At 42.4% G+C, this 11,137-nt stretch overlaps 1 protein-coding gene and 4 non-coding genes across 7 annotated transcripts; all 5 read left to right on the forward strand.

Moving 5' to 3' along the window:
* The first annotated feature begins 1,737 nt into the window (after positions 1 to 1,737).
* LOC108031827 (extended synaptotagmin-2) lies at positions 1,738 to 10,331 on the forward strand. 3 transcript variants are annotated; one of them, XM_017105562.3, is made up of 11 exons: positions 1,738 to 1,873; positions 2,377 to 2,469; positions 4,012 to 4,504; positions 5,267 to 5,818; positions 6,156 to 6,326; positions 6,556 to 6,641; positions 7,930 to 7,978; positions 8,043 to 8,219; positions 8,275 to 8,706; positions 9,253 to 9,756; positions 10,034 to 10,331. In XM_017105562.3, the coding sequence occupies exons 2-11, from the start codon at positions 2,465 to 2,467 to the stop codon at positions 10,121 to 10,123; spliced, it is 2,559 nt and encodes an 852-aa protein (XP_016961051.1). In that variant the 5' UTR covers positions 1,738 to 1,873; positions 2,377 to 2,464; the 3' UTR covers positions 10,124 to 10,331. The 3 variants fall into 3 exon arrangements, with proteins under 3 accessions (XP_016961051.1, XP_016961050.1, XP_016961053.1); XM_017105561.3 differs by lacking the exon at positions 6,556 to 6,641 and adding an exon at positions 6,891 to 6,988; XM_017105564.3 differs by lacking the exons at positions 2,377 to 2,469; positions 6,556 to 6,641 and adding an exon at positions 6,891 to 6,988 and having other exon boundaries at positions 1,743 to 1,873.
* Trnad-guc (transfer RNA aspartic acid (anticodon GUC)) lies at positions 9,007 to 9,078 on the forward strand. The gene has a single exon. It is a non-coding gene; the product is annotated as a tRNA-Asp (tRNA).
* On the forward strand, positions 9,882 to 9,988 carry LOC122817815 (U6 spliceosomal RNA). Its single transcript, XR_006367386.1, has one exon. It is a non-coding gene; the product is annotated as a U6 spliceosomal RNA (small nuclear RNA).
* A 164-nt stretch (positions 10,332 to 10,495) lies between the features above and the next one.
* LOC122817816 (U6 spliceosomal RNA) lies at positions 10,496 to 10,602 on the forward strand. Its single transcript, XR_006367387.1, has one exon. It is a non-coding gene; the product is annotated as a U6 spliceosomal RNA (small nuclear RNA).
* Positions 10,603 to 11,025: 423 nt separating this feature from the next.
* On the forward strand, positions 11,026 to 11,132 carry LOC122817817 (U6 spliceosomal RNA). Its single transcript, XR_006367388.1, has one exon. It is a non-coding gene; the product is annotated as a U6 spliceosomal RNA (small nuclear RNA).
* The last annotated feature ends 5 nt before the right edge of the window (positions 11,133 to 11,137 follow it).

Below are 11,137 nucleotides of genomic sequence, written 5' to 3' on the forward strand. Positions count from 1 at the left end.
GTGTGGGTGAGCGTTGAAGGCCATGTTCAAGTACACGCTTCCTTCCCGGACAGACTTTGTTTGCTTTTGATTTGCGCTTTTTCGTGGTGCACTTCCGCCGCCGCCTTTCTCTCGCACGCCGTTTACCTTTCGATTTCACATTTCACATCGGGGCATTAAAAATGCATATGCCCTGATTATTACTCATACGCCATGTGTTCCGCAGCCATTTGGTATTTATGAAAAACAGAGCGAGCAGGCAAACAAACGAAGCTTGAAAAACTCCGCTTAATCCTTATTCATGGCTGCACACCACACTTCGCAGGGCTTATTACGCCCGTGTGCGTCATCCGGCGGTGGCTACCAAACTGTTTCGCTAATTACCCAACACAGCCTAGATTGTATCTCATTGCCAGTGAGTCGGCCAGGAAAGGCAGGCGGCTAACAGCAACAATTACCACTTGACCCAGGACCAAGGACAATCAGTTCAATTACACTGGTCAACAAGTTGATGGGGAAAATAATTAATGAAACAGAACCTTTTATAGGACTGGTAATAACATTTTGAAAATAATTAAAATAATTTCATTGACCAGCATATGATTTTTATTAATTTTGTTTCTTGGAAAAAAGACAATCAATCTAGTTTCGCTGGCCAACAAGGTGTAAAGGAAAGAGAGTGATTTAACAAGCATAACATTTTTACAATAACATTTCGAACAAACATTCCCTGACCAACATATGTAGTTATTTTTACAGCATATATATTTTTTATTTTATTAATTGATGTACAATTACACTGTACAAAGAATAGAACAGAAGAAAATTATACAACACTGGGTTTTATACCATATTATACTTATTTGTTATATTGTATAACAAACATCTTTCTAAGACCTTAAAGGATATTTGAAAATGCATTTACTGACCATCAAAGTTGGTTATTGTATTATATTATTCTTCATCCCAGGACCAAGGACAAGCATTCGAAAAACACTGGACAACAAATCTATTAGGGAACAAAATTGTAAAACCGAACCCTTTATAAGACTATTAAGAATATTAATAATTTTGTTTACTGACCATCCTATACGAATCAGTTTAATTACTCTGGCCAACAAATTTCTAAGGAAAAACAATAGTAAAACGCGAGCTTATTAAGGAGCTTAGAACAAGTACAAATTTATTTACTAGTCATCATTTGCGGTCGTGCAAATAAGGAGGCTTTAAAAAAGTATTAAAATAATTTATGCCATACAAAAAAGTAATATTAAATAAATATTATTTTGTTTTATTTATTCAGTAGTAAATTACGAGTAGTTTTCAAATTCATTACTCCAACCTAACAGTTTATTATATAATGATTAATCACACTATTAAGACATTTTAACATTTTCTAACAGTTCTTTTGTGCATATACTTTAAAAACCACAAAGTACCTTTAGCAAAAGTTTTATCACACTACGACCGAACAATAGCGAATGTCCCCATCACACCGCGAGTGTGCGTTAGTTGTTCATTAATATTCAAATTAATTGCCGAACAAAGGAGTCCTTTGTGCGGCGCAACCTTGCTGGCTAGTGCCCCGTCCAGGAGGCTCTGATGGGAGACCATGGCGCCAAGAATCCCGCAGTGCTGCTGCTGCTGCTGCTGCCTCCGTCGGCTGCTGCGGCACTTAGCTTCCACTCAAAGTGGGAGCTTTGACTCAAAACCCCGCCACTCGCGGGACTTCTTCTAGTGGCTGATGCTCGCGAGTCGGATTCAACTTGATTCAGTTCCGAAACGCCGCTCACAATGAAAAGTCGCTGAATTCGCTGGGTTCGTTGCGGGAATTCGAAAAAACTGAAACCAAGTGAAGTAATCGGGTCTATAAGGAATTTGCTCCGTGCTCTCGGTGCGTATAATCAGTTTCCTACGCCCTGTTCGATGTGTAATCGAGTCCAGTTGAGTTTTTTAAAACACCATTTGTTTACTGGCGGAAAATAGAACTTGATAAAAATATACAGAAACATTCTCGGCGCCCTGAGCTATATTCGCCCCGCGATATATATGCAAATACGTATTTAGTTGGCTTTCGGCTCGTTGTGGTTTCTGTGTGTGAATATTAAATGAAAGGAATTCTAGCTCCGACGGCTATCCAAATGCGTACAAACAAATGCATAATTTTCAAATAATTGCAGAGGCTGCAAATGTTTTCAAAAAATGTTTATCTTATAGAGGAAGGCACAGGGAAAGGCCGAGATATTTATAGAAAAGTAAAATTCCCAAAACCATTTAAAGAAAGTACAAGCGGAGTGTTGAATGTGACCCACAAATCACTTATAATTTATTCATGGAACGGCAGCATCTTGATGCCTGCGCCTGCACTTTTAATTGAGCACCGACTCTTTATTTCAGATGCACATAAATTTGTCCTGCGCCCCGAAAATCATAAATAACCCACACTCGGCATACACACAACACCAGTGTCACCAGAACCCAAACGATGAGGTGATGCAACAATTAATTCGTTTATTTATCATTTATTTAAGCACATTACACGACACAACCGACAAAAGTCACTCACGAATTCCGCACATATAAAGTATCTTCATAAGAGCCACACATCGAGACTACGTCATCGCCAAGAAACCTGAACAGAAAAACAAAATAAAGCCCGGGCTCGGTTCAAGTTCTTGGGATGGCAATGGGCAGAGGTCTCCCCGTCGTTTTGAAGGCAGACAAGCTTGGCAGCCCGTCTAGAACCAAGACCTCTCTCGAATTCGGGTTTTCTCTCACTCTCATGTGCCATACCATAGATGGTATATATTTTGGATGCCTTTCGGGGGGGCAGGAGGTTGGGGCTATTCAACAGGTGCCCAGCAGCTCAGAACCGAGACAGAGTGTAACAATTCCCCAGCAGTCAAAGTTGAAGTAGCAGAGCTCGAAACCGGAGAGGGAAACCTCCTGGAAAACCCCCCATTTTACACTCGAAGAATTCAGCTTGGTGAAAACTTCTGGGCTCCTTTGTTGTTAGCAGCAAACAAGGCGTGAAATGCCGAGGTTGTAAATCTCTTGAAAACTTTGGTTTTGTCCGATTATCCGAGTCAAGGTTACCCCATAAAATTTGTAGGTGCTGGCGAAAGAAAATTGCGGCTACATTATAATGAGTCCCCAAAGCCACCGCACAAAATAAAAGAACGAAAGGTAAACAATGAGAAATATTCTGGGAAATTTGAATAAAGTCAACAGCTGCTAAGCGTTGAATAATTAAAAGGGAGCGTTAAAGGAAAAGTTTGATGGAAATGAAAAATACACTTTTAAAACTCGGCAAAGTTTGGCTTTGGGAAACAAATAATGAAAGTAGCACAATGAAATTAGGGGCTTCAAAAGTGGAAAAGTGGAAGATTGCGGGGTATCGCAAGACCTTTCAAGTTTTTAAGGGCTGACTATTAAATCTTTTTTTTAAATTTATTTGGCTAGGAGAATTCAAAATTAAAGTAAAGATAAAAACAAGGGTTTTCTTTCAAAGACTTAAACTACCAAAGTTTTCTTGCACAGAGTTAAACAGCTGAAGTTATACCCTTATGCTTTCTTTTGTTTTCTCGCCAGCTTCACAGAAAAGTTGAGCTACCCTTGGGGAAACGAAAGCTATTTTGTGTATCCACTCAACAGGTAAGGCGGTGGGTGGTGAGCACCGCCAGCAAACCCGTAAAATTGTGTCAATTTACCCCGCCCACGCGGCGTATGAGCAATGCGAGACTCTATTAGAGAAATGAGGAATGAAGCTGAACAAACTGTCTGTTTGTAAACGTTTTGTGTACTATATTTCACAGAGAGTTTATGGATCGTAGAGAGCCCGCAAGGCGTTCCAAGATCACATTTCTAGCTAATAGCTCCATACAGTATGTAGTATGACATCACCATTATCATGAGCATTGAGTTCGACGCCGGCATCTTGGCCGGCGAGCGCTAATGAGTCAGCTGTCGGAGCTTTGCAATCGGAAATATCTGGTGAAGATGCTTAGAACCGTGTGTTTTCATCTCTTTCAGCGATAACACCCCGTCGGTGCCCTTGGCGGAGTTCACCAACCCACCCGATCCCACGGAGACCGAACCCTTTGTGCCCCTGGTGGAGGCCAAGAAGATGAGCGACACCCCAGTGGTGGCCCCGGCCCCGGCCACGCCCACCGGCAACGGCAACGGCACGACCACCCAGACGGGAAACGGAAGCACAGCGGTGGCCACCAAGTCCGCCGTGGATGACAGCAGCATCTTCTCCGTCTTCTACACGCTGGGCAAGAAGGTGGCCATCGTGGGCTCCATCTACCTGGTGGGCTACATGGGCTGGTCGGTGGCCTGGCTGATAGCTCCGGTCATCCTCTCGGTGGCCCGGGATCAGCTGGCCAAGACCTCGGAGAAGAAGCGGGACATCGCCAAGGCCTCGGCCCTCGCCTCCGAGAAGGACGTGATCCTGGCCAGAATCGACGAGCTGCCCGCCTGGGTCTACTTTCCCGACGTGGAGCGTTGCGAGTGGCTGAATAAGGTAACTAAATGTAAACAGTATAAATAAAAACTCAGTGCTTTAGCAAACAAATCCATATATTTTAATGAAGTAATATTCTTAAAGTTTAAATTTCAAATTAATTTAAATGGTGACTTGCCTAAAAAATATTTTGGCAAAACTATGAATGACTATGCATTTCCTTTCAACAACATTTTCTAATAGAATATTCTTATCTAACAGTATTTCTTTAAAAAAAAAATAACTGAGAAACACGAAAGAATTTTACTTGAGTCATAGTTTTGCAACATATTTGTTAAACAAAATTGTTTATCAAACTAATAAAAACTTTAAAAAGGTTATATCCTCACAATGTAAGGGATTCGTTTTTTGTTCCAAAATATTATTATTTCTTCTATTAACAATTTAATTTGCTAGTACTTTAATTACATTTTAAACCCAAGGTATTCCAAAATATTTGAACCATAATTTGGTCATTATGACTTCAAAATTTAAAAATAAATGCGACTTATCAAGAATTATTTTGGCTTGATTCTGTATTACTTAGAAATGTATTTTCTTTTTGAAATATTTTTTGTCATGATATTATTTTCCAGAAAAGCTATTACATACGAAATGGGTTCACTTGAGTCATGCGTTTGCATTCTGATTTAAGATGTTTTTGATAAATACAATTTTAAGTAAAACACCATGAGTGCGATTTTTTTTCTTCCCAAATTTAAATTATTTCTTCTATCTTCTAAATTTAATACAAATTTACAACCTTGATTTTCCCTTTCCCAGATTCTCAAGCAAGTCTGGCCCAACGCCAATCACTTTGCTCGCACCCTGGTGAAGGAGACCATCGAGCCCAATGTGGCACTGGCCCTGGCCAACTACAAGATGAACGGGTTCCGCTTCGACCGCATTATCCTGGGCACCATACCACCGCGCATCGGGGGTGTGAAGATCTACGACAAGAACGTGGATCGGAACGAGATCATCATGGATCTGGATCTGTTCTACGCCAGCGACTGCGACATCAATTTCTACCTGGGTGGCATGAAGGGTGGCATCAAGGACTTCCAGATCCACGGCTGGGTTCGCGTCGTGATGAAGCCCCTGATCCGGTCGATGCCCCTGGTGGGCGGTCTGCAGATCTTCTTCCTGAACAACCCGAACATCGATTTCAACTTGGTGGGGGTGATCGATTTCATGGACATGCCGGGTCTGAGTGACCTGCTGAGGAGGATCATCGTGGAGCAGATTGGCAACGTGATGGTGTTGCCCAATAAACTGCCCATTTCGCTGAGCGAGGAGGTGTCGGCGGTGGCTCTCAAGATGCCCGAACCAGAGGTGGGTTATTTGAGCAATGATTTTTAGAAATGCGGGTTATTCTGATGATGATAGTCTATGGACTAAATCCCTCATCTCTCGTCTCGTTTACCGAACTGATTTAAGGAGTAACCTATAACTCACTATGAGATTTTCCAATTCCTTTTAAGTTTTTCAGTTTCTCAATATGAGAGTATTTATTCTCAAGTTAGAAATTGAAGATCAAATTTTCTAAAATTAAGAATATTCACTTCTTTAAATGAGCTGAACTCTTCTCAATATGAGTTTTTCCCTTTATTTTTAACTTAACTTAAGATTAGAAATACTCAATTTGAGAGCGTTATCATTTCCCTTTCAGGGCATCCTGCGCATCCACGTGGTCGAGGCCAAGGACCTGATGAAGAAGGACATCAGTGTGCTGGGCAAGGGCAAGTCCGACCCCTACGCCATCATCAACGTGGGGGCCCAGGAGTTCAAGACCCAGATCATAGACAACAACGTGAACCCCAAGTGGGACTACTGGTGTGAGGTAGGTTTTCTGTGAGAGACTCCTTCGGGGATCCCGGGATCCCCGAGCTTGTTGCGTTGCTTTTTGTAGTCTGCTGATGTTGTCGATTGATTGCTGCATGATACAATACCCAACACAAGACCACCGACTTCCTGCATAGTTCGTTGTTTTGCCTTCTGTTATTGCCATTTTTCCATTTTGATTTTCATTCTTTTACCACTCGATTGCCTTGTTTGGCGCCTGAACGCAGGCCACTGTTTTTATTGAAATGGGTCAATTTGTCGAGATTCAATTGAAGGACTCGGACGATTCCAAGAAAGACGAGAACCTGGGCAGGTAAGCCATGTTTTCACTTAACTTTTTATTTTGATGTAGCACTCCAACCCACTGCACCCACCCTCTGAGCCCCCGTGAGTAATGTGTTTGCCGATTGAATTGAGAGCTCTTTTTGCATGAAGCTGCCGAACCTGCCAGTCGACAGGCTCGGCTTTTGTTCCGTTTCGCCCTGCTCTATGGATTAAACACTCTTTTCTCTACTCCAGTCTATTTTGCCACCCCGAAACACTCACACATTTGTTTTTCTAGGCGTGTATTTTCACTACCATAGGCCACTATATTGGGTTTTCTTTGTGGGACTATGATCAGACAATGCCAGGTGTACAGAGCGATGATGTATTGGGCAGGTTGTATTGCCGCATGAAACTGCATTCTCAATCCGTTTGTTTGTTCTCCTTGGTTTTTCGTGTTTCTTGATTTTTATTTACCTCCCGAATACGTTTACTAACAAGCACTGAAAGAACACAGCGAAGTGATGAGAAATCCGAAATTCTGACCCAAATAATTTCAAAATGAAAGCCAATATGGTGTGATTCTAGTACGAATGTTTATAACAAAAGAAAAAACGTTTGATAAACTCATGTGTATAATCTACAAAAATTAGGAATTTTTGTATACCTATAAGGTATTTAGTACCTAAGAAGTTCTCATCACTCTCGCAAAACCAGCCAAAGCTGCCACTACTTAACCCAACAGAACTGATTTGCATGCCCTTTGACACCTGTTTTTGAGCCACAAGCAGAAGCTGGAGCACTTTGACACACAGATACTTCACCCTAAAAACAAGAACCACCAGCATGCCAATGACAATTTTCGTAGTTAGATCTCAGACCCTGTAAATAGAGACACCCCCCACTACTGAGACCGTAGTTTTTGTAGATGCTGCCCCGAAACTAACCATTAATAATGCGAAAATGTCTTTTACCCTGCTTTTGGTTCGAACGATGAATGCGAATGGAGCAGGCTGTGGTCGAGGTCTCGCAGCATGCCATACTCGTGCTCAGACTTTTTGACTGGGACCGCACTAGTGATGACGAGTCGCTCGGCAGGTTAGGCACCATCTATTTGATTGATTGATTGAACACGAACGACACCAGCCACAAAAAATCGGACACAATTAAGCCCCAAGAACTCCCGCCACCCCATCAAGAACTCAGAAATAGCTACCCCCAAACGGCTTGATTTTTAGGGGGACCTGCTAACAGTTTAACCTTGGTTTTATTTTCCTTTCTTGATTTAAAATCCGTATTACCAAGAATTAATGGTATATTTTACCCACCCAAAACAGAGCCAGCATCGATATAGCCAGCGTTATCAAGAAGGGCGTCGTGGATAGTGTGAGTACATTAAGATTTTAAATTAATTACCAAGTAATACTATATCTGGGTTTTTTTATCACAGTGGCTCACCCTGGAAGATGCCAAGCATGGACTTCTGCACGTCCGCCTCCAATGGTACAAACTCACTGCCGATCCCAATGACCTCCAGCAGATCTTGCTGGAGACTCAGCTGCTACGCGTGACCTCCATGAGCTCGGCGGTGCTCAGTGTGTTCATCGATTCCGCCAGGCATTTGAAGGTGGGCTCATTAAAAGTGTACTGAATTGCTTACAATTCCGAGTCTCCACTCCCAGCAAGCTCGATCCAGCTCCAAGCCCGACCCCTACCTGGTGTGCAGTGTCAACAAGCAGAAGCAGCAGACGGCCATGATAATGCGGGACGATTCTCCGGTCTGGGAGCAGGGCTTCACCTTCCTGGTCAGCAACCCCGACAACGAGTGCCTGAACATCAAGATCTACGACCAGAAGACCGGCAACGACATCGGCCAATACACCTACACGCTCAGCACTCTGCTCAAGCAGTTCAACATGGAGGTCATCCAGCAGCCCTTCCAACTTCAGAAGTCTGGACCGGAGTCGAAGCTCTACATGTCGCTCTCTTTGCGCATCCTGAAGCCTGGCGAAATCGACAAGGAATCGGATGCCCTGGAACAAGTGGCGGCCCTCACCCGCAGCAGCTCTGTGAAGACGCCAGATGTGGCCGTGGTGGCGCCTCCAGCATTTAAGGTGGGTCAAATGTCTCTGTTAATATTTACTAAATTCAAACATCAATGAAAATTACACTCCATTTTATTTTTGGGATTTTATAAAAAGTCTTTGGGATAATACTGTTCTATTATTATTTAAGCATATCCAATAGGTATCTGAGATTTTTAAATGAGTGTCCATAAGGGAAATACAAAATCTTGTTTATACAAAAAAGGTTTAAAAAAATGTTTCCCTCATCACTATTCTGAATTCTCGTGAAAAATAGTTCTTTATCAAGCTCTATTTTAATCAAGAATATTTGACAAACGCATTTCAACGTCCTCGATAGTATAGTGGTTAGTATCCCCGCCTGTCACGCGGGAGACCGGGGTTCAATTCCCCGTCGGGGAGAATCGGCGATTCTTTTTTTCATCATCAAATCATGTTTTTCTTTGCCTTTAGTTTTAAGAGAAAAAAAAATATTTATTTTTTTAAATTTTCATTTATAAGTTACAAACAAAGATTATATTTTGCTATTACTCTTATAAAATGTAGTTAAAAATCTTCATTTCTCATTGCCTGTAGGAATCTCAGACATCCAGCAAGCGCTTGTCCACCGAGTCGCCCATCAGCGAGGAGGATCCTGCAGTGGCTACCAAAATCTCCCCGGCCATGTCGGCCTCCACATCCAGCGATAAGCCCATCAGCGAGCTGGCCGCCTCCGTGCTGACCCACCGCTTCCCGGACTCCACCTCGTCGCCTGGTGAACACGGCCTTGGGCGGATGCAGTTGTCCATCCGGTACAGCGCCCAGCGGCAGAAACTGGACGTGACCATTCACAAGATCCAGAAGATACCACTCCGTGACCCCAGCAACATCCCCGATCCGTATGTGAAGCTGTATCTGCTGCCTGGGCGAAGCAAGGAGTCCAAGCGAAAGACGGGTGTGATCAAGGACAATTGCAATCCCGTTTACGATGCCTCCTTTGAGTACCTGATCTCCATTGCCGAGCTCAGGCAGACGGAGCTCGAGGTGACGGTGTGCACACAAAAGGGATTCTTGTCCGGCGGCAGTCCCATCATAGGCATGGTAGGTACCCGAGAAATCAACCCCTAGGATTAAGCCACCCCGAACGTCCTGCACATCCTTATGATTCCCAAGTGCCTATTCCTCAAGGATGCCATATAAATAGGGAAGAAGTTCCACTGAACTTTGTTCTTGCTTCGGCAGAACATATACTAAAATTGGAACGATACAGAGAAGATTAGCATGGCCCCTGCGCAAGGATGACACGCAAAATCGTGAAGCGTTCCACATTTTTTTGATCCTTAAGCACTAAAAATTCTTTTTCATGATTTCCTTTCAGCTGAAAATACCTCTGGACGATGCCGAGATTACTACGCCAGCTGGCTTGAACTCTTGGTTCGACTTGCAGCCCGAAATAAGGCACGAGTAGTGGTAGTGCGGAATCTCATTACAGCACAATCAACTCAAGAACGACCTAACACTTTTTTACCAATCGCACCTAAAGCCTTTTGTATTTGTTATGTGTATACTTTATTTGGTCCCCAACCAAAATGAAACAAAACTCTCTTAGTCGTGCCTCTATATTTAAAACTATCAATTTATTGTAGTCAAATAAAACGAACTGTGTTTTCAACAAAGGAAGAAGGACTTTTACTTGTTGCTTAGAAAATCATCGAAAGAAAAGTATTTAAAAGTAACCCCTTAGATTAAGCAACCCCGAATGTCCTTCACATCCTTAAAATTCCCAAGTGCTTATCCTGCAAGGATGCAATATAAATAGGGTAGAAACTCTTTGAACTTCGTTCTTGCTTCGGCAGAACATATACTAAAATTGGAACGATACAGAGAAGATTAGCATGGCCCCTGCGCAAGGATGACACGCAAAATCGTGAAGCGTTCCACATTTTTTTGGTCCTTAAACACACAAAATGTATATAAAAAGATTGCAAATATCTCACATATAACCAGGGCCCAACAGTTAAGGGAGGTTTTACTTTATGCATCCGATTTAAATGCATAAGCGTATTTTGAGAATGTTTTTGTTAATGATAGTACGATTTAAGCAATAATAAGTATACCTTATTTAAATCTTTAGCTCTTTTATCCTTAAATCTTTGAATCCTTTCAAAAAATGCAACTTCTAGTTACTTTACATTAGTTCTACATATGCACTTTTACACCAAAAGTAGAATAAAGCGCCACTCGGCAAAACTGGGCACATCATGAAACACCACCGCCAGAGGTCGCTAGGTGGCACGCTGATTCCTATAATTCTCAACTACTTTTTCTGAAGCGAGCTCGTATATATACCGACTTTTTCGAACTGAACTCGTTCTTGCTTCGGCAGAACATATACTAAAATTGGAACGATACAGAGAAGATTAGCATGGCCCCTGCGCAAGGATGACACGCAAAATCGTGAAGCGTTCCACATTTTTTTGCC

The sequence above is a fragment of the Drosophila biarmipes genome, chromosome 3R (genome assembly GCF_025231255.1).
Source record: "Drosophila biarmipes strain raj3 chromosome 3R, RU_DBia_V1.1, whole genome shotgun sequence".
NCBI classification, from domain to species: domain Eukaryota; kingdom Metazoa; phylum Arthropoda; class Insecta; order Diptera; family Drosophilidae; genus Drosophila; species Drosophila biarmipes.